Source organism: Schizosaccharomyces cryophilus, assembly GCF_000004155.1.
Source record: "Schizosaccharomyces cryophilus OY26 unplaced genomic scaffold supercont4.7, whole genome shotgun sequence".
Classification (NCBI taxonomy): Eukaryota; Fungi; Ascomycota; class Schizosaccharomycetes; order Schizosaccharomycetales; family Schizosaccharomycetaceae; genus Schizosaccharomyces; species Schizosaccharomyces cryophilus.
Genome location: NW_013185630.1, coordinates 356,916 through 379,072, shown reverse-complemented (window position 1 = coordinate 379,072; position 22,157 = coordinate 356,916). Strand labels below are relative to the sequence as shown.

At 37.9% G+C, this 22,157-nt stretch overlaps 8 protein-coding genes across 8 annotated transcripts; 4 read left to right on the top strand and 4 right to left on the bottom strand.

Moving 5' to 3' along the window:
- The first annotated feature begins 42 nt into the window (after positions 1–42).
- SPOG_03362 (GTPase activating protein Sec23a) lies at positions 43–2,857 on the top strand. Its single transcript, XM_013169776.1, has 4 exons — positions 43–172; positions 224–395; positions 455–486; positions 579–2,857. The coding sequence occupies exons 1-4, from the start codon at positions 142–144 to the stop codon at positions 2,630–2,632; spliced, it is 2,289 nt and encodes a 762-aa protein (XP_013025230.1). The 5' UTR covers positions 43–141; the 3' UTR covers positions 2,633–2,857.
- SPOG_03361 (uncharacterized protein) lies at positions 2,782–3,715 on the top strand. Its single transcript, XM_013169775.1, has one exon. The coding sequence runs from the start codon at positions 3,082–3,084 to the stop codon at positions 3,529–3,531; it is 450 nt and encodes a 149-aa protein (XP_013025229.1). The 5' UTR covers positions 2,782–3,081; the 3' UTR covers positions 3,532–3,715.
- Positions 3,522–6,026, bottom strand: SPOG_03360 (CCR4-Not complex subunit Ccr4). Its single transcript, XM_013169774.1, has one exon. It carries the CDS (start codon positions 5,769–5,771, stop codon positions 3,720–3,722), a length of 2,052 nt encoding a protein of 683 aa, XP_013025228.1. The 5' UTR covers positions 5,772–6,026; the 3' UTR covers positions 3,522–3,719.
- Positions 6,027–6,109: 83 nt separating this feature from the next.
- SPOG_03359 (SAGA complex subunit/TATA-binding protein associated factor/transcription factor TFIID complex subunit Taf5) lies at positions 6,110–8,651 on the bottom strand. The gene is made up of 5 exons (XM_013169773.1): positions 8,252–8,651; positions 7,020–8,113; positions 6,804–6,972; positions 6,466–6,736; positions 6,110–6,423 (listed from the first exon to the last, which is right to left on the bottom strand). Exons 1-5 carry the CDS (start codon positions 8,556–8,558, stop codon positions 6,327–6,329), a joined length of 1,938 nt encoding a protein of 645 aa, XP_013025227.1. The 5' UTR covers positions 8,559–8,651; the 3' UTR covers positions 6,110–6,326.
- A 372-nt stretch (positions 8,652–9,023) lies between these two features.
- SPOG_03358 (separase/separin) lies at positions 9,024–17,713 on the top strand. Its single transcript, XM_013169772.1, has 2 exons — positions 9,024–12,056; positions 12,097–17,713. The coding sequence occupies exons 1-2, from the start codon at positions 9,373–9,375 to the stop codon at positions 14,927–14,929; spliced, it is 5,517 nt and encodes a 1,838-aa protein (XP_013025226.1). The 5' UTR covers positions 9,024–9,372; the 3' UTR covers positions 14,930–17,713.
- Positions 14,894–16,185, bottom strand: SPOG_03357 (serine hydrolase). The gene is made up of 4 exons (XM_013169771.1): positions 15,727–16,185; positions 15,501–15,662; positions 15,285–15,448; positions 14,894–15,234 (listed from the first exon to the last, which is right to left on the bottom strand). Exons 1-4 carry the CDS (start codon positions 16,149–16,151, stop codon positions 15,083–15,085), a joined length of 903 nt encoding a protein of 300 aa, XP_013025225.1. The 5' UTR covers positions 16,152–16,185; the 3' UTR covers positions 14,894–15,082.
- Positions 16,984–17,753, bottom strand: SPOG_03356 (uncharacterized protein; the record flags this gene model as incomplete). The annotated part of the gene is made up of 5 exons (XM_013169770.1): positions 16,984–17,252; positions 17,293–17,365; positions 17,429–17,536; positions 17,584–17,642; positions 17,717–17,753. The coding sequence occupies 5 exons, from the start codon at positions 17,751–17,753 to the stop codon at positions 16,984–16,986; spliced, it is 546 nt and encodes a 181-aa protein (XP_013025224.1).
- A 794-nt stretch (positions 17,754–18,547) lies between these two features.
- SPOG_03355 (Smc5-6 complex SMC subunit Smc6) lies at positions 18,548–22,037 on the top strand (the record flags this gene model as incomplete). Its single annotated transcript, XM_013169769.1, has 2 exons — positions 18,548–18,667; positions 18,726–22,037. The coding sequence occupies 2 exons, from the start codon at positions 18,548–18,550 to the stop codon at positions 22,035–22,037; spliced, it is 3,432 nt and encodes a 1,143-aa protein (XP_013025223.1).
- Positions 22,038–22,157: the final 120 nt, after the last annotated feature.

Below are 22,157 nucleotides of genomic sequence, written 5' to 3'. Positions count from 1 at the left end.
AATTTAATTTATTAAATATTGATACTAAGTATTCTTCATTGATTATTCAATACCGTCTTTACCCAACACTGGAAATTGTTATCCATAGCCTAAACACTTACCCACTGCCCACCTCCAAAACGGTTGTGGTTCTTAAAAACAATGAATTTTGAGGAAATTGAAGAACGAGATGGTTCGTATTATTAAAGAAACACTTTAAATGATTATTAACATGCTTCCTTAGGGATCCGTTTTACCTGGAACGCCTTTCCATCCACTAGAATAGAAAGCTCTAGGACAATCGTTCCAATTTCTGCTCTCTACAAGCCTTTGAACCCTAGACCTGATCTACCTCCGGTCCTTTATGAACCCGTTACTTGTAAAGCTCCATGCAAAGCAATTTTGAATCCTTTTTGGTAAGAGTGCTCATATATGGCTCAAAAGAATTAGAAACAGCAGGCTAACAAAATCATAGCCACCTTGACACTCGTGCTAAGTTTTGGATATGTAAGTTCCTAATTATATCAATATGGTTGTCAAGGCGACTCCATAAACAGAAAACGCCAAGAGAAAGAAGAGAGATCTAACTAGTATTTTAGGTCCGTTTTGCTTGCAAAGAAACATGCTACCTCCGCAATACAAGGACGTATCAAGCACCAGTCTTCCTCTGGAGTTACTCCCTGAATTCTCTACGATTGAGTATACTCTACCCAGACCCCCGCAACTTCCTCCCGTATTCCTTTTTGTTGTGGATTTATGTCAGGATCAGGAAAATTTGCAATCTTTAAAGGATTCACTCATCATTAGTTTGAGCCTGCTTCCTCCTGAGTGTTTGGTTGGCTTGATTACGTTTGGTACTATGGTTGATGTTTATGAGCTCGGATACACTGAATGTTCCAAATCCTATGTATTCCGTGGCTCAAAGGACTATAGTTCCAAGCAGGTTCAAGAAATGTTGGGATTGCCTGTCAGTTCTGCTGCTGCTGCTGCACCTATTGCTTTACAACAAGCTCGTGCTGTTTCTGGAGGTATGACTGCTTCTCGCTTTCTCTTACCAATTCAGCAATGTGAATTTCAGTTGACCAGCATCCTGGAACAGCTTCAACCTGATTCGTGGCCTGTTGCTAATGATAAGCGCCCTCAGCGCTGCACCGGAACTGCTTTAAACATCGCTGTTAGCATGATGGAAAGTAGCTGTAATAACAGTGGTGGTCGTATTATGGTTTTTGCCGGTGGTCCCAGTACGGTTGGACCTGGCATGGTCGTTTCCACTGAACTCCGTGAACCTATCCGTTCTCACCATGATGTTGAACGTGATCAAGCTAAGCATATGAAGAAGGCTTTACGTTTTTATGAAAACCTTAGTAAGCGAGTCAGTGCTAGTGGTCATGCCGTCGATATTTTAGCTGGTTGCTTGGACCAAATTGGTATGATGGAGATGAGAAGCTTGTCGGCTAGTACCGGAGGTTATTTGGTTCTTTCTGATTCCTTTACAACATCCATCTTTAAACAAAGTTTCCAACGTATCTTTTCCCGTGATGCGTTTGGACACTTAGCATTAGGTTTTAATGCCAGCATGGAGGTTGTCACAAGCAAGGAATTAAAGATATCCGGCTTAATTGGTAATGCTGTCTCATTGAACAAGAAAGCTCAAAATGTGGGTGATACCGAAATTGGAATTGGTAATACAAATAGTTGGAAGATGTGCGGTCTCTCTCCCAAGTCTACTTATGCTCTTTATTTTGAAGTTGCTACACAAACCGCTGCCGCTCCTCAAAGTAATGATAAAGGCTTAATCCAATTTCTCACCTTATACCAACATTCCTCTAACACTTTCCGCTTGCGTGTTACTACTTCAGCTCGTGCTTTCGCTGATGGTGGAAGCCCTTTAATCATTAATTCCTTTGATCAAGAAACTGCTGCTGTTGCCATGGCACGAATTGCTGCCTTCAAGGCCGAGGTTGATGATGGACCGGATGTTCTTCGCTGGACTGATCGCATGTTAATTAAACTTTGCCAAAAGTTTGCCGAGTACAGAAAAGACGACCCGGCTAGTTTTCGTCTCTCCTCTCAATTTACTCTTTATCCTCAATTTATGTATTATCTTCGACGTAGCCCTTTCCTTCAAATTTTCAACAACTCACCGGATGAAACTGCCTTCTACCGTCATATGCTGAATATTGAAGATGTAAACAATGCTTTGATTATGATCCAACCTACTTTACTTTCGTTTTCTTTTGAGCATCCTGATGGTAAGCCTGTGCTATTAGATGCAGTTTCTATAAAGTCTGATGCAATTCTTTTACTTGATACCTTCTTCCATATTCTTATTTTCCACGGTGATACAATTGCTCAGTGGAGAAATGCCGGTTATCATGAGAAGCCGGAATATGCGAATTTAAAAGAATTACTGCAAGCTCCTAGAGTTGAGGCTGCCGAATTGCTTGTAGACAGGTTCCCAATTCCCAGATTTATTGTTTGTGACCAAGGTGGTAGTCAAGGACGTTTCTTGCTTTCGCGCATTAACCCATCGGAAACCCACAACTCTGCTACTATTTATGGTGCTCCTTCTGCTCATGCTGTTTTAACCGATGATGTATCATTACAAGTATTTATGAGTCATCTTAAAAAGCTTGCTGTTGCTGTTTCTTGAACGTAATGTTATGCTGGTAAATAGCTTTACCTCTAATGATCTCGGCTGTTTATATGCATTTACTTAGGGTTTTTCTATCTAAGTAAACGTTATTAAGATGTTTACTATGATTTTTTTATAGCCTTTTTTTTATGTCTTAGAAAAATCGACTATCTTTTTACCTAATAGTGCGTTCGTTTCAATGGCTTTAGGTAAAACTCAATATTTTAGGAGCTACGATACTTTGCCTGTTCTAATAAAAAGTAGTATTTAAAGGAAAAATTCTTTACTGAATTCATTATATTCGAGTAAGAGATACGAAGAGTAAAAGGACTTTGTTTAGATTGTTTATACTCACTTTCCCTGCTTAACGTTTGTTTTTTTGGCTGGAACTTAAACTGTTTAAATTGCTAATGTAAACAAGCGAAGACATTCTTTGGCAAAAGCCTTCTATCCTTTTATTATCCAACATGACTGTAGTCGAAGAATATTCTGAAATTAAACAATTAAGGAAACCACCCAAAGCGTATACTGGCTTACAGAAACTTAATTACTTACCGGTGCCGAAACCTAAGACATTCCAGATATACAATACGCTTCTAAATTCTATAAGATGTCCATGTGGAGTAAGTACAATACAAGTATGTGTTTACTATAGACTTCATGGGAAACTTGTTCCTGCATTTACTATAGAAATTGATCCTTCATTTCAAACACGCCAAATAGGAGCGTTGGTTAATAATACTATTCAAGATTATTCGAATAACCTACTACCAAAAGAATTGAAAGAGAAGCAGATTGTAGTCTCTCCATTTTATCGAGAAAGCTTTGAACTTCGCCCGAAGGAACAGCGGGTAATCGAAAACCTTGATGGACCTAACTACATTCTTGTTGAAGTCTCAAAGGCTAATGGGGATTGATTCAATGTACTTCTTATCTTGATAAATCGTTAAATTGTCTGTATAAACGTTTGATATAAGCACGAACTAGCTACTTAGTGGAACACACAACTTATAATTTCCTACAGACAATTAAATATTCTTACTCGTAAAAGATAGTCTATTTAATGTCTTACATATCAACCCAAAAAGAGCTCATTTACAAACAATCACTTTCTGTCATTGCTAAATTTAGGATTTGTTAGAGGTGCCTTCTCCTGCTTCACTTTAAACTCGGCCAGCAAGCAAATGTGATCACTAGGGAAGTGTGCATTCGGAAACCCGACTATGCTTGAAAGGTAATTACGATCTACCCCTTTCAACAAACCAGTTGCCTCAAGGTTAGCATTGGTATACCATATGTAATCGATCGTGCCACTGAAACCAGGCGTAAAGTTCGTAAACGGAAGTTCTTGAGTTTCGCTATATACGGATTTCAAATTGAAAGGGTGAGATCTACCGTTGAAAGTATAATCACCATAGTCATTATTCATAAAATCCTCATGATGCGGCTCAACCTTGCCTGATGATAGAAAATCTAGGACGCCACTTCCAGGACTAGAATTAAAATCACCGCAAATTAATACCGGAATCTTTGTATAATCTGAATAAGTTGGTCTTGAGTCTTTTAAATAATCTGGAGGAAGTTTCGAGGGCATCGAACAGAAGCGAGTAGCAACCTGGGCGAGTTCATCCATTAACATGGCTACTTGCATAAGCTTAACGTCTCTGAATTGAGGATCCCAGTGAATATGACAGTTAGCAACGATCAATCGATGTCCAGTTTCCTTAGATTCTAACAGAGTTAAGACGCTAACGTTGTCTTTGGTCATAACGCGATTATACATGTTCGAGGTAAGTTTAATATTTTGTCTTCGAAGCGAAGGCGCTTGATTGAACTCAATAATGGACTTTTCATGCATATAAAACTTTGAGGTTTTAAAGAAGGTAGCACAACCATCAACAACTCGGCGCTCAACCTCGTTCATAGTACGTACACGACTTTTTGGGAAATGAACTCCTTTGTATCCTTTAATACTCATCTCGGGAGCAAAGAAGGTATCAAAGTTTTCAACATCAACTTCTTGAAGACAGATAATATCAGCTTTATAGCCAGCAAGTTCTTGCATAATCAAATCCTTTCGATAAGACCAGGCAAGAGCCCAAGAAGGAGTATATCCATAGAGCGTGGACGTAGCATAACGTTCACAAAGTATATTATAGCTCATGGCCGTAAACTTAAAATTAGTATTTGATCCATTTAATTTTGGAACGCTAGACCCCTCGGCGTCAGAAACAACCATTAAAGACTTTTCATTAGCATCATCATTATCAGAAGTAAGCTTTTCCCATTCACGCTCAGGAGGAGGAGGAACAACAGGACAACCATCACGAAGAGCTGTAATTAAACCAGTCGTTCCTGTTTCCATAAGCTGAGATTTATACACATCTTGTAAAGGATTTCCTTCAACACCTAAGATTTTAAGCTGATACAGTGTACCTAATTCAGGAGGAATAACGGTAATCATGTTATCAAATAATAACACCTCTCGGAGTTCAACGAGTAATCCGAGTTCAGGTGGGATTGCTTTGATGTTGTTTCCAGACGCATCTAAGATTACCAAGTTTCGTAACTTTCCAATTTCAGATGGAAGCCGTGTCAGCTTGTTATGATTAATGTACAGTTCTGTCAAAAAGGAAAACTTGAATAAATCAGTGCTGACGTTGCGCAATCCAATACCACCGAGATCCAAGCAAGTCCAATCTTGTCGCGCTTGGCGATGAGTGGAACCGTTTTTCTCTTCAGTCTTCGTTGTAGTAGTCGTGACCATCATACTCGATGTAGACAGATTGTTTCCAACGTTGTTACTAGTAGTAGTTGATACTGTGGTAGAGTTCATTCTTCCAGACAAGGCATTTGAGGCATTAGCAGCAGCTCCTCCGTAAGCAGCACCATTGTTTCTGGCATTGTAATTCATCGTACCCATGCCACTTGTTCGAGCTAAAGCGGCGGCATTATGAGCACGTTGATGAGGAGAGCTGAAAGCTCTTGACTGAGTTGCGAGTGCTATTTGCTGTTTCCAATGTTCAGAAATTTGTCCATTTTCTAAAGCCGGCGAATTATGTACTGACAAAATGGCTGCATGTTGTTGATCAGGCGTAAGCAGCCCTGGATGCGTCCCTGAATAGATTGTTCCTTGCGTATACCTAGGATTGAACATAGAAGGTATCTCGCAAATTTACTGTGTCGAGATGTTTAATTTTTTACAACATTCACTAATTAGGCAAACGAAGTGAGGTTGTTGGTTGATGGCAAGAGTTTCACCCGGTAGCAAGTCTGATAGCGATAACCAAACCTCACCACCATAAACAAGCATAAAAAGAAGAAAATTTAGAATGAGATCTTTTATCACTATTTTTATATAAAAAATGGTTTGTTTAAGTATTCTACAGATATATATGGACAAGGTGCATCGGTATGAATGGATTTAAGTGAAGGTTTAACCGCTATTCTTATGTTTGAAATAAGCAAACAACAATTGTATACAATAGAAGATTCTTATAATGATAAAGGTAAAATATTTCATATTCATAATACAAAACTTGATGATATTAGTACATACACGAAGAAGTAATTAAAAAAGGTCTGTTACGAAAATCTTCTCTAGCTAACCAATGTGCAACCACCGAACTGACAAACCCATAAGTTGAGGGTTGACGTTGAGAAAAAGAAAAATGTGCGCTGTATTTCTTCTGACAATGGCAAAGAAACTTAATTAACTGACGCTAATCGACATGCACAAATTTCTTCTAGTAAAAGAAACATGGTAGATAGGCGTTTGCTTTGTATTCAAACGGACCATTTGATCAGGACTAAAAATTTTGTTAATTTATTTAAATATGAACAACGCTTACCTTGTTGCCCAAGCGGCAGTCGACTCCAAGGCATCAGACTCGGTGTTGGTATAAGGGGTCACTACACTACCGGCCAGCGAGCTAGATACCGAATCAGAATAATTGGTTTTTAAAACATCCCAGGCTCGCACGGTGTAATCAGCTCCTCCGCTAACAAGTACTGTGGACTCTTGAGAAAAGGAAAGTGAATAAATGCCTCCTTGATGGCCTTTCATTGTCTTTATCCTTCGACCAGATCCAATATCCCAAAGATGTATAAGTCCATCGTAATCTAAGAACCATGTTAGTAAGCGTCTTTCCAACTATTTCTTTTTTCAAAAATAAAATAAATAACATACCAGCACTAGCGACAGTATGACCATCTGGAGCAATGGCTACAGCAGTTACCGGCTTTGTATGGCCATTAAAAATACGAACCGAATGCCCTCTATGAACATCCCATAACCTGCAAGTTTTGTCATTAGAGCCAGTTAAAACATAAGCCGAGTTTGGATGAAAAGTAACGCACTACATCCAATCAGTTAGTATCATTAATCTACAAAGCTGTAACCTACATCAACATCACTTAAGTGTCCAGCAAAAACTCGCAAAGGATAAATATGGTCACAGCTCCACAATAACGCTGTTTGATCATGCGAAGCGGTAGCAAAATAATGTCCAAACGGACCAAATGCTACATCCCATATAGGACCACTATGTCCTTTATAAGCAACCAGTGCAGTTTTCGTGTCCACGGACCAAAGACGAGCACTCCGATCTTCGGAGCAAGACAAAAGATATTTATTGTCCGGAGAGAATTTTGTACCATAAATAGGTCCTGAATGGCTTAAAAGTCGAGTAGAGTCACTCGCTGGCTCATTTGCCGTCCGGGAAGCAGATTTTTTATCAGGCTTGAGTGACCAGAGCCGAATATAACTTTCTTGGAAACCGGAAGCAATCATAGTTGTGTCTGGTGAGAATTCTGCACAATTCATAGCACCATCCGTATCATGGAAGGTGTACATACAAACACTGGGAAGTGATGCTCGGGGTCCCAAATGCAATCTTTTACTCCAATCTTTCACTGCTTCAACTTCGGAAGTTATATCGGCACCTTTATGAGGAGGCAAAGGTATATAGTCACGAGAAGGAGCATCTTCTTGATTAGGAGGATGATTTTTTCGAAACTCACCTAGTAGATTAGATGTACTTTGCTTGGTTTCGGGATCCATATGCATCATATCTTCTTCTTCCAGATCCATTTCCACAATTTTTTCCATTTCCTTATCCATGGGCATATGACTTAAACGGACCGGCTGCAACTGTCCTTCTCCGCGATCCAAAAGTTGACCGGTGATTCCCTCTTGTTCATTGAGGATACCATAACTTGCAGACAAACTAGGCCTTCCCGGGACAATGTGGATGTCGACGTGTCTATTAATTAGTTGGATAATAACCGTGCCTCCGTTAGAGATGTTTTCGAAAAGAAAGTGAAGTAGCAAGTCAAAGGTAATTCGAGAAAAATTCAATTGATATTTGTTTTTTCGGTATTGTTGAGCAACAAGGTCTTCATCTACATGGCTAGGAAGACTCAGTGATTTTAAGCACTTGACATCCCAACTATGCAAATCTTCATGGTCTTTCATAAACATATCATAAAACTGTTTGGCTAATTTTAGTTAGCAACATACGCAAAGACCGAACGATTGAGTTGTATTCTCCCTAAATTTCTTTCAGGCATCTCGATCTCTACACGTAGAAACCTATGTATAAATACGCAGAGAACGAATTGTTCAGCAGTACTTACCTGTATCATAACGATCTAAGGACAATAGATCCAAAAAGGAGTGAACAAAAATTGGAAACAAAATCCTTCTTAGCTCTGATTTATACAATTCCAGTGAACTATCCACCCAATCTCGTAACAGTGTGTACGTATGAGCATACGCGTCTGGAGTCTCCCTTATATTTTTCAGTTTTTCTTCCACAGATATACCAGAATCAGAAGCCTCTAAACGAAGCATGGCTTCCGTTCTGGCATAGCCTTTTTTGGCCAAATAGTCCAGCACAATGCGATTTAGATCCTGTGCTTGAGTTCCATTGCCGGCCGACATTTTTTTTTATAAATCAGCACTCTCAAACTTGACCTTAATTCCAAATTGAAGCGCTTTTCCTTCAAAAAACGCGTAAATTCATATGAAAGTGCTACAATGGCTTCCAGCAAGTAGTTTTTACAGGGACTTTGGGGGCATGGTTTAGCGAAAAGCAACAAAGTGCGGTATCCAAAATCTTTTGTTTACATGATTACATGAATGAAAAACATTTAATTCAAGCGTTTTTGTGTGTAGTTTTGGATATCATTCCCGTTTATGGCTGTTTAAATGTGAATAAAAAAGCAGCCTAAATCTTTAATGAAAGTCGCTTGCTTTTTATGGTGAACGAATCTACGCTTACAGAAATATTAGTCATCATTCATTCATTTGATTTTTTTTGTAGTTTCCTGTCTACTGTATGTGTTTTTCTTATTAAAAGAAACTGTCCAGTTTAATTGTATATATATAGTTTTTTTTAGCATGCCATCCCTCAGATACTGCTATGCCTTTTGTTTACATGCCTCGGAGGACTTCTTCAGTCTATCCTAAACCAGCACTTTCTTTCCTTACATTCTTATTCTCATTTGGTTAATTCAAATCTACAACAAAAATTTTAATGGATTAATTTTTAGTTAATATATAGATTTGGCATGCTGTCTTGCTTTCGTTTACGAAATTACCCAGGAACGTTCTAAGGTCATCAAGATCATTCACACTCGTTGATTCGATCACTGTTTTATGATCGCATTGTTAAAGTCTTTTGACTTCATTCGTATCACTAGCTTTCGTTTATCTAATTCAGGTATTTACAACCTACTTGTCCCTGTCCTTGCAAATGTCCACGAAGGCTTCTAATGCTTCGAAAACCATTTGGACAACGGACAAAATTATAAAATCTCTTACATATCCTGAGCATTGTTCTGTATCACTCGCGGAACGTCTTCGCTCTAACTTAAAAACGAACAATGTAAAACAAACATCTTCTTCTCAGGCGTGGACGTTTGATTTGCTTCTTACCGCTTTAAAATGTGCTCTTGAAAATATATCAAAACGATGGACGGATTTGCCTAGCGAAAACAGATCGCAAGTACGCCAGGCATTTTCTTCTCTTCATCGCTCTGCCTCTATGAGAAGTCAACTGGAAATCAATTTACTTTATGATTGTTGCTGCTATATAATGGATAAGCTGACCTCTTTTTGTGAATCAGATACACAGATTTATAGTTGCGTACGCGCCAGATTAGCTATTATTAATAGACTTTTGGACATGGAAGTTCCTGAACCTGCCATATTTCATCTTGGAAGGGTCCACTATAGCTTGCGTTATTTGTTTCAATTAACTTCAGCTAGTTTAGTGCATACTTCTGCCTATTCCCCTTCAAGCACTTCTATAACGTCAGCCGCAGAACTGCAAAATTGCCTATTGATCCCCCTTCCTTTTCACTCACTCGCCCATGGTGCTTGTTCTCTCATACTTACCTTTCAACTTAATGTTTTAAGATGTCTTAATTTGATTCCAAATTTCTTTCTTTCTCTGCCTATAATTCAAAATTTGTTAAAGGACTCTGGCCCTTATGCTTCGTGCTCTCGGTTATGCTCCTTTAATGAAGAGTTGGCACTATCCAGGATCGAAATTTTGGCAAGATTGCTCGCTAGATTTGCTCTTACTGAGCAGAATGCATTGCATTCCTTATACTTATATGCTGGCTCTCTTCAATCTTGGCTGTTCATAGGGAAGTGTCACCTGTTAAAAAGGTCAGTTGGCTTGCCAGAGCCAATAGAATTACGAATTGTCAATTTGTTTCACAAAATGCTAAACCTTTGTGATCCTTCGACGGTAGATCTTACTGATTTAAAAGAAATATTTGAAAGTGTTTTATATGGTCTTAATTTTTTAAGCATAAGCAACAGAAACTTACTGAATATAAGAATTTCTGACACATATTACAAATTCAATGACGTTGCATCTTGTTTTCTGCGGCTAATGGATGGTGTTGATTCTTCCCTTGGTGACAGAATTGTTAAACTAAAGTACTTACTCCTCATATTTCGCCTTTCTCTGAATAAAGAATGTCCCAAAGTGTCAATTGATGCTTTCTCAGAAATCAACACTTCCATCGAGCTTTTAAGTCCAGAATCTATCTATCCGGATGATGTTATCTATCTGCTTGAAGTATTTGAAAGTATACTCTCAGGTCCTTCACACTTTTCCCTTGATGATGATAAACTAAGAACCTTTTTGCTGATGGCAGCTTTTTCAAAAGCCATTTTACTCGTTAATCAAAGCTCAGTTTCAGATTCTGATGCAATAAGGTTATCAAAGAGGGTGGAACGGTTCCTTTCGCTTTCATTTTATCTGCTACGCTATTTGAAAGAGACTGTAATTCCTTTGGATACCCTTCGATGCTTCGTACAAGTCGCAATTAAATTCCAAGAAAAAGAGTTTTCCCAAAAACTTTCAAATCTTTGTTATAACACTAGTGTAAAATCTGTACATACGGAACTGTCTTTTCAGTATATTGACTTAAGTGTTTCGATCACACTGTGGCACAATCTTTTGGATGATGAAGCTTTCGTCTTAAAAGTTGTGAAATGGCTTCAATTATTGGACGAAAAGTCTATAGAAAATGTTGATTCATTCAAAAAACTTTCAAATATGCTAGAGTTTCATTTTGCTCAACCCTCATTTAAGGTTACTACTTCTCTTAGCAAGGTGTTGAAATGGATTCTTAAAAATTTATGCACATTTGATGAAAGCCATTTGGGAGCTTACATTTCATGCTTCAGCAGTAACATTCTCAAAACCTTAAGCAACGAGATATCCAATTCTAAAGAACATGGTTCGAGTGCAATTTCTATACGGATTCTTGAAGAAATATTGGATCGAGAGACTGATTTATTAGAAAAAGCAAATGTTCTCTGTTTAATATCTTGTACAATGTTCAATAATGTGAATCTTACTTCATATTACTTGGCATCTGTAAAAAACAAGTCCGATAAATTTAAAAGTTACTCTTCAAAAGATCCAAAAATAAATCTTTACAAGATAATTCTCGATTTATGGGATTTTTTACTAAAGTATCAAGCCGACCAGTGTTACAGTGTTTCTTTAAACTCTCTAATTTTACGGCTGTCTAACTTCGTGCTTACTTCTCGGTTACCCGCATCTCCAGGAGGATTAAATGATAGAGACATATATGCTTTTTTAACTGCTTCTTTTTGTATATTACATGTAACTGAAGTCTTAGACGACTACTGTTCTGAGCTCTTATTGTTGGAGACTGTATATGAACTTTTGAAGAACTACTTACTTAATCCTGCTACGAGATTGATTGTTGTAATTGTCACTCTGCTTGCAAACAAATACGCATTTCTGGGATTTTCGGGTAAAGCACATCTTTGCTTTTCTAGGGCTTACAATTATTTTAAAAAATATAATAGTACGGATGAATGTTTTGAAAATTTTTGGAGGGTTTCTTTCGCTAAATATTTAATCATTACTGGCAACACTGAAAAAGGGTAAGTCATAATAGATAGTATTTACGTTCTAACTTAACAGAGTCTCGCAACTCAAGAACTATAATGCTACAAGGAAAAGACTGTTTCTGGGACAACAGAGCTTTATTATATCTGATTATTTAATGATGTATGAAAGGTTCCAATTATCTGAAGCAGTGTATCTATTAGGATACACTCCTCAGGCACTGCACTTAATAACACAGAACCTACGGGTTGTAAAATCGATTTTTTCTACTTCGACGAGAAAAAGTGATCTTAAAGATTACAAAGCAGATTTACCATGGCAATTGGCCCGGATTGCTGTAATGTCTTATGATCTGACTGCTCGAATCTATGAACATATGGGACAGTTGAGGGAAGCTATGTATTTTAACAAGCAAGCATGCTGCCTAGCAAAGAGTATTTTTCCTCCTTTCAGTGCTAGCTGTTCAGAATTATCGTTATGTTCTTTACTCGCTAAAGCAGGGCAAATTTTTGAAAGTGAGGTTATTATTCAGGAAACAGAGGATGTGTTACAAGATTCTACCTTCTATCACAAATTTCTTTGGAATCTGGCGAGTGCCGAGTTATATTACTTAAAACGGGAATATACTGGTTCTGTCAGACATTATTCTCAGTGCCTTGACTTATTAGAAATGTTAAAGCAAGAAGTTTTATCGTTTATTCAATCCTGCAAAAATAGTCGTTCTATTACGAAAGGAATGAAAAGGTTAAGTTTATCTAACCCTGAGAATCCAGCTGCGAAAGAAAAGGCTTTTGACTTGGATTGTTCTGTTTTAAATGATAAAGCTGCTAAAGTACTGCAAAAGATTGCCTTGATAGAAGTAACACGTGGAAATATAAATGAAGCGAAGTCATTGATGAAGACATCATCAGGAAAATTTATTGGAGACTTTTCTAACGTTGTTTCTCTACATATCGCAAAGGCAAGAATAGCTTTAAGCGAGGCAGGTTTAACGTTGCAAAATGATCCAGTTTTGAGTACCCTTCAAGATTCTGTTATATCTTTACCAGGAATAACCCAAAAGGAAACAGCCGATGTTATTACAAAATTATCTTCTGCAGCATCAGAAAATCAGTCGTTAAAAAAACAGAAAGGTCATCTTAATTACTTAAGAGAGAAGTTCAAAACAATCTTGTTGAATATCCGTTTAAACTGTGAGGTTATCTTCTTTAATAGTTTTGAACGAAGTTCAGTCCAGACATGCAGAGTCGTTAACAGTTTGATGACTTTTTCATCAATCATGCAAAGTGCTTTAACAAGGTTAGAGGAGAAGAATACAATTAGTTCTATTGCTGCATCCTTCTTTATGGAAATTCCCCGGGCTTTAGGCTTCCAAAGAAAACTATTAGCTTCAAAATCAAGTTTTCAATTACAGCCTAACGGTGAGAATGAAATTGCTAATATACTTTCCGAAAACAAGTCAAGGACTCCGCATCTTGAGGAATTTAAAGGTTTTATAAACAAGTTACCTTCAACTTGGAACATAATCTCAATTAGTATCAGTGAGTCGAAGGAAGAACTATTTATAACAAAATTTGCACACAAAAGTTCCCCTTTAATCTTTCGATTACCTTTTAAGCGACATAACGCCCGAGACGCAGATGAGGAAATTTTGAGTTTTGAAAAAGCACAGTCAGCATTTGAAAAAATAATAGGAAAAAGTAATGAGACGGCGCAGAACGGGAAAGATTATACAACGAAGCAAGAAAAAGAGTCATGGTGGAAACAAAGAAGAGAACTAGACAATAGTTTAGCCAAGCTCCTGAGATACGTAGAGCTTTCTTGGCTTGGCGGATTTAAAGGTATATTCTCAAATCATATACTAGATGCTAGCCTCTTCTTAAGATTTGTTCATCAATTTTATGACATTATGAGAAAGAATTTGAATTTTACGGGTCTGGAGAATTCCATTGAAATGTCACACGGTATTCTGGAACTTTTCATCACTCTTGGAAAACCTGATAATGAGGATGTTGAAAAACTGCTTGAAGATCTTTTATATTTCGTTCTCGACATCTATCAATTTCATGGAGTACAATTTGCTTACGATGAGGTTGATATAGATCAGATTGCCGTTGAAATAAAGGACGCATTAAGAATGTATCACAATAGTTATAAATTTGGAAATACTACTAGTCATACCGTCCTTTTGCTGGACAGAATGGTTCATAAATTTCCATGGGAATCTTTGCCTTGCTTGCAACAACAGTCAGTATCAAGATTGCCTTCCATTTCTATTTTAAAAAGCTTGCTAAATGAAAATTTTCATCAAGAACCGTTTGTGAAGGTTCATATTAATTCAGGCTCTTATATACTTAACCCCAGCTTAGACCTGAAGCATACACAAGATATGTTTCAAGGTCAGTTATCTACAGCTGGTTGGAAAGGAGTTATCGGGCGAAGTCCCTCTAATGAAGAGTTTAAATCCATGTTAACAGAACATGACTTTTTCCTTTACTTTGGACACGGCGGTGGTGAACAGTATACAACCTCCAGAGATTTGGCGGCACTTGACAAATGTGCAGTAAGTATATTGATGGGTTGTAGCTCAGGAGCATTACATGAGTGTGGTATTTATGAGCCTTGGGGGACGCCTTTGAATTATCTCAGTGCAGGCTGCCCAACTTTGGTAGCTAACCTATGGGATGTAACAGACAAAGACATTGATCGATTTAGTGATGCCATGCTTTCTTACTGGGGCGTGTTTTCTAGTAGAGAAAATACAGAAAGGCTCAATATATGTGAAGCAGTTAGCAAAAGCCGTAAACATTGTCACCTTCAGTTTCTAAACGGCGCTGCCCCTGTCGTGTACGGAATACCAGCGTATGTCACTCTGAATATTAATGATGTGGACGATGTAAGTGAATGAATCTTTGGGATGGGGTTTTTTTTTCTTCTTATTTATTTATACAAATTTAATGTGTTGAAGTTCTAGAAGTCATAATATAAACTAGGGACATTCATACATTAGTACTAAAAAGCAAAGTCAGTTCAGTGTGCGGAATCAACCGTTGTAAACGATTTATGCGGTAGATTTCACATCAGAAGCAGTAGTGGCATTAGGAGCGGACGTAGTAGCTGTAGGAACAGGATTTTCAGCGGTTGCACGTTTATGAATCCAATCACAGACTTGATTTAGATAGTCTGTCCTGTCAGGCTCTTGCTCAAGGTGAACTAAAGAACAATTCGTTAGTTAAGGTTAGAGAAAACTTCGAGAAACTTACGTGCATGCTGGCAATCAGGAAGAGACAGGAAAGTTTTGTCTGTTGTACCAACATGCTCATAAAATTCCTTGGACGCATCATAAAAGTTGATATTATCGTCAGTGCCATGAGCGATTAGAAGAGGCAAATGGAATTGATTAGCTTCATCAAGTGTTTTTTGAGCACTAAATGAAGTGTTAATGTAATGATTCAGCCAAAAGAAAATCATGTCCATACCCATTGATAAGGTCGCGCAACGTTTCTAGAGAGCCGACAGAGGACGTAAGAGGATCCTGGAAAAGTCGGTCCATCATTTCTTTGCTTCTGGTGCCCTTCTTTGTCTCCATAATCTTAGTATTAAACTGAAAATTTGGCATCACTTTGCTAACTGCAGAAAGACTGAACAAAAAGTTAGTATTTTACTCTTCGCAAGAAAACTCCAAACTTAAGCATCATTGCTTACGCTTTATATACGAAATAATTAGGCTTTGTATCAGGATGGCTTTGCAACATAGGGGCTGCAGCAACGACACCCGTCAATTTATTGCGATGAGCTCCTGAAATACCGTATTGAAGTGACAAACCACCGCCCATTGAATGACCCATTAAAAACAAAGGAAGATTCGTGTCGCTTGCACGCTGTACATGGTAGTCTATGTCAGGGAGTTGTTGCTTCCAACCACCGCTACAACCTTGCTGTTTCGGGGACTGTTTGGAATAGCCAAATCCTCTCTGATCAAAAGAGAATACCTCAATATTTCGCTCATTTAGGAATTCAAAAAATTCGGGATAAAGATCTACATGTTCACCAAAACCATGAACGAACAAAAGTCTTGCTACAGCAGCTCCCTTAGTGTTCTTCCAATCCTTTACGTAGAGATCTGCCATAATAAACTACCTAACGACTACTCTTCTTTACTTCAATCTACCGGTGATATTTGGAAAATGGCAAGGAATACGCGTTGAGAAAAGTCATTAATCATAGTGGGTGAGTCTCGTTGGAATATGCTATTTTGGTGTAAACAAACACAGAATACATCAGAGTATAAGGGAGAAGAGAAAAAAAGCAATCTTGATTTTTAATTAGTAAAGAAACTCACCACAGATAGAATTTTCAAGATACCTTTAAGGCTATTTATTCATGTCTTCCGCTATGATATATACATACATCTCCAGAGTGTGACAAATCAACAAGATTCGCTCGCAAACGTAGTTCAATTGAGTTTTGGAAAAGGAATTTAAAAAATAAATTTCTTTCATTTGTGCAATGCTCCCGTGAATAGCTGGATGTCTTACTTGGCAAATATTTGTAAAGCGGCAGATATACTGACATAAAAAAATGGGATTAAGCAACGAGAAATCTCAACATTTCAGCGCATGAGTTGCCAAAAATTTAGAAAGAGCTATACCAGACGACATCGTTAATTACAAGTGTTTAGAGTTCAGACTTGATCCTTCGCTTTCTTTGAAAGCAACAACGACTGATTAGAAATATATAATAGGCTCTGCAAAATATTTCCGTATGCCACTCAAAGAAAAAAACGAGAAACAAAGTGAATAGCTAGCTTCCATTCAATACTTACAGTAGAAAACTGATTACATAGCATATCATAAATTGAATCCCACGTCAAAACTATGCATTATTTGGCTAAATGGAAAAAGCAAAAGAGAAGGTTTCATCCTAGTTTCGTAAATTCCGACGATGTTCCTTGCGATAAATCTATGAAGTATGCTCTCGTTGACGTCGTTTTTTTGAAATTCCATGCTTGTGAGAAAAAGATCCCCTTTCTTTTGGAGAAACCTGTTTTGCTTCACGCCTTTCCTTTTTCTTTCCTGACCTTCTTTTTTCTCGTTTTCCCTCTAAATCACTTTTCCCCGAAAGAAGTGACTCCACAAGCGACATAGGATCATCACGGGCTGATCTCTTTATGGGTGAAGTCTGATTTTCCCTTGTCTCTAAATTTTGTTTCATATACCAAGGAAGAGGTCCTTATGAATTAATTAACAAATATTAAAAGAGAACTCATACCTAGTCCATGCTTTTCTTTCATAATTTCCAGCTCGTGCCCGTGCTTTTTGTAAAGTTCCTGACGATCATGTTCCTAAGTATACACTGTTAGACGATAATACTCCAAGGAAGTAAACAACCAGTCGTAAATAAGTACCCGTTTCTCTTCTTGCTCCCAGAAGTTTGCAAACTTGCCCTTTGGCTGCGGCTCGGAATCCGGCAATTCCGTCAAGCCTCTCAGTCTCCGAAGTTTGTTCTCTGATTCCTAAAAAATTGGATTAGGTATATGTTACAGGATTACAAGCTCTTTACCCTTTTAGCATGTTGTTCCCCAGAGATTCGAGCCAGTTCTTCGTCACGTCGGACGCGCTCTACATTTTTTTCGCTATAAACTGATTACAAGTTAACGCAATTCCTTTTGAAATTGATATTCATGACACCGTACCATTCCAGCTTTTGTGTTTTAGCAAATTCAATGGCATTGTAGTTTTCAAGGTAGTTGCCAAAATAACTTGTATTCCAATTAGAAAAAAAGGTTCCAATAGATCTTTAGTCGATGGAAGTCTGGATAAAATTCAATAAATGTACATAATTCCTGAAACTCGGTTCCTGGAAAGAAGATTTCTCGAAAGAGTAAGGTTTGTAATATACGATCGTGTTAGTCCTTCCTTTCCAATTTCTAAATTAAAGAAGCTTGTATATTTTCAAAATAAGAACTTTCGAATAAAAGAGTATTTCGTCTGTTAGTCGGTTGAGTCTTATAAGTTAGGTAGCTGTGGGAGAGCTCTAGGAAAGGTCAATTGAAATGTACCATATATACTTCTGAAAGACAATCATCATTAGATATGATTTCTTCCTATAAAATCATTTAAATAGCCATACTGGATTCGTTTCCCTAGACGTTTTCGTTTCGTCAGCCCTTTATGAACAAACTTAGTCAAAACATGTCAATGTAAATTTAGTTAAAAATAATAAACAAATTGTGGGAAATTTTTGCCATAGATACTCTTCTTAAAACCATATATCTCTTCGTGGTTGAATTGGATAAACACAAGGATTTTATTCACGAACGCGTCGTAATAAAACCTATTCCTTCCCAAACACCATTATTTTTCCTACACTGCTGCCGCGAAGGGAGTAAGCTGATTTTACGATTTTTTTTGATATTTTCGTACTTTTCTTTTCTTTACTATCGATTTGTTTCTCTCAAAATAGGAGGGACCTTTTCGGTATCTTCAAACACGACTACTGAGTCGTCCTTTTGGGACAACCTTTCATGAGTTCAGAGCAAATAGGTGATTCTCTATATTTGGGGAATGAAACAGCGAATAATTTTGAAGAAAACACTCAAGGAACGACTCGTTCCTCACCTTCTTCTCCTGAACCTCCTAACGTAGTATGTTTTGTTTTCTCTGTTAAAATCAAAATTTCACTTATTAACTAGAAATCATTAGAAAAATACTAAAAGAAGACGTGTCGAACATGAACAGAATTCTTCTTCAAAAAATACAACCCTTCAAAGATCTGCTTCTACAACATTATCTAGAAATGAGACTATAGATTCAATTGGAGAGGATACTTTTCAAGGAAGTAACCAGCCGAATCCCCAGTTTGAAAATCGCGTCGGTGTTATTGAAAGCATCCACCTTGTAAACTTTATGTGCCATGACTCATTGCGTATAAGCTTTGGCTCTAGGATTAATTTTGTTATCGGTCACAATGGAAGTGGAAAGAGTGCCATCCTAACTGGACTTACTGTGTGTCTGGGGGCAAAGGCCTCCAGCACAAATCGTGCTCCGAATATGAAAAGTCTAATCAAGCAAGGCAAAAGCTTTGCAAGGATATCTGTAACTATTAGCAATAGAGGATTTGAATCTTATCAAAGAGATGTTTATGGTGATTCGATTACCATTGAACGCACCATTCGTCGGGAAGGCTCCAGTGAATATAAGCTTCGGGCTCATGATGGAACTGTTATTTCTACAAAGCGGGAAGAGTTAGACAGTATTTGTGATCACATGGGACTTCAAATAGATAATCCTATGAACATATTAACACAAGATACGGCCCGTCAATTTCTGGGAAACTCAAGTCCAAAAGAAAAGTACCAGCTTTTTATGAAAGGGATTCAATTAAAGCAGTTAGAGGATAATTATTCTTTAATTGAACAAAGCTTATATCATACGAAAAATGCTTTGGAAGGAAAAAAATCAGGTCTCCTTCATTTAGCCAAAAAAGAAGAAGGGTGTAAAGCTAAATGGGATCAGTCCCGTGAAACAGAAAATCTTCATAACATTTTGGAAAAAAAGAAAGAGGAGATGGCCTGGGCTTTAGTCGTTGAAGTTGAAAAGGAACTATTAGCTACGGAAATGGAGCTGCAGGCAGCTGAAGCTCGCGTTAATCAATGCAACGAAGAAAGAAATTTGTATATAAAAAAGTTTGGTGAGTTCGATGAAAGAATATCACTTAAAAATCAAGCTATGGAAAGTCTCAAATCCTCTATTACAGAAGCTAAAGCAAGATTTGAAGGCGTAATTAAAACCTTCGAAGCACATCGGTTGGAAATGAGCGATGTAGACTTACAAAAAAGAGATATTCAAAATAGTATTAATGCTGCGAAAAACTGCCTTCAAATTTATAAGGACCAACTCGCTTCTGAACGCGAACGCCAAAACAATAATGATGTCTCCGATCACCAAAAAAGACTTGATGATATTTCTGCTTTACAAAGGCAGATTGCCAACTTGAGTGAACAAGCAGTGGAATTAGAATCCAAAAGAAGCGAGCTTCATACGACTTCCCTTGAAAAAGGAGGTAACCTTTCTTCTCTTCTTGACAAAAAGGACGCTATAGCTAAGCAGTTATCCGATCAAGCCGAAAAGATTCGGATTATGGAGGAAGTTCAGAGAGACAAGCTGACAGCTTTTGGTAAAAACATACCGTATCTGCTACGATTAATCACTCGAGAAACTCGGTTTCAGCATCCTCCAAAGGGACCAATGGGTCGATTTATGACGGTTAAAGAAGAAAAATGGCATCTCACGATTGAAAGGATATTAGGAAACGTAATAAATGGATTTATTGTACGGAGTCATCACGATCAGCTTATACTTAAAGAATTGATGCGTCGTGCCAACTGTAACGCTTCCATTGTCGTAGGTCGTTATGATCCGTTTGATTATTCTTCTGGAGAGCCTATCACACCGTATTCCACTGTTCTTCAAGCAATTCATTTTGAAGACGATGAGGTACTGCATACATTAATTAATCACTTGGGAATCGAGAAAATGCTCTTAATTGAGGACAGGAAAGAAGCCGAAACATACATGAAACGCGGTGTAGTAAATGTGACCCAATGCTATGCATTGGACCCTAGAAGTAAAGGATTTGGATTTCGTATAGTAAGTAACCAACGATCCTCAGGTATATCCAAAGTTACACCGTGGAATCGACCTCCAAGAATCGGTACTTCCAATTCAATGGACGCTAAACGAGAACAAGAACAGCTAGAGGATTTAAAGAAGCTTTATGAAAATGCAAATAATGATCTTCTTGCCGCGAAACAAGAACAAGGAAAGTACAGAAGAGAAGAACAAATTGTTATTGAGAAAGTTGAGGCGATTAAAAGAGAAATTTTGGATAAACGGAGACAGGTTAATTCTTTAGAGTCAGTAGAAACATCGGTGCTGGACACTGAGAAAATTCAAAGTCTTGAAAGAAAGATTTCAGAAACCGAGAAAGAGTTAGAAAGTTATACCGGTCAACTTCAAGATGCTAAAAATGAAGAGCGAAGGATAGTGGAGGAGCAAAACCCCGTTATAGAAGAGATTAATATGTTCAAGGAAAAATTACAAGGTGAAAATCAAAAATTGGCAACTCAGCAAGTCGAAATCAATCAAATCAGAGATGAAAGAACGAGATTGGAAATGGCGCAAGAGGAGTACACGAATAAGTCGGATCATACCTTGAATGAGATGCGAGAAAAAGAGGCTAAACGAATTCGGTGTTCCCAAGTAGTGGCAGAATACAGTGCCAAAGCGGCTACTCGTTGCGAGCGAGTTCCCGTGGAACATACACCACAGGAGTTGGACAATGAAATTGAACGACTGCAACTTCAAATTACCGAATGGCGAAATCGGACTGGCATCTCTGTAGAGCAAGCAGCTGAAGACTATTTAAAGGCGAAAGAAGAACACGATCGATCCAAACTACTGGTATCGAAACTACAACTGCTTTTGGAGACATTGGAAGAAACCTTGAGGAAGCGGAATGAAATGTGGGCTAAATTTAGAAAGCTAATTACACTGCGTACTAAGGAATTATTTGAGCTTTATTTGAGTCAGCGGAATTTTACAGGCAAATTAGTAATTCGACATCAAGATGAATTTTTAGAGCCCAGGGTGTATCCAGCCAACAGGAATCTCTCGATATCGCGCGACCGTCAAACGCTGTCTCAAGTTAGTGTGCAAGGTTTATCAGGTGGTGAAAAATCATTTGCTACAATTTGCATGCTACTATCTATATGGGAAGCTATGAGCTGTCCCCTTCGATGTTTGGATGAGTTTGATGTTTTTATGGACGCTGTCAATCGACTGGTCAGCATCCGAATGATGGTTGACTCAGCGAAAGACTCTTCCGAAAAACAGTTCATATTCATTACTCCACAAGACATGGGCCAAATCGCATTTGACGATGATGTTGTTGTTTTTCGTTTAAGTGATCCTGTTAAATCCTCAAGTGCTTTACCTTCCTCTACAGCTCCTTAATTTATATGTTTTCGATCTACGACTTAACTTTATTTTTCTAATCATTTTCATCTTTTGCTTCTCATACTGAGTTCGTTCACATGATTGATTTTTCTATTTTGCCTAAAAATTTGAATGAAA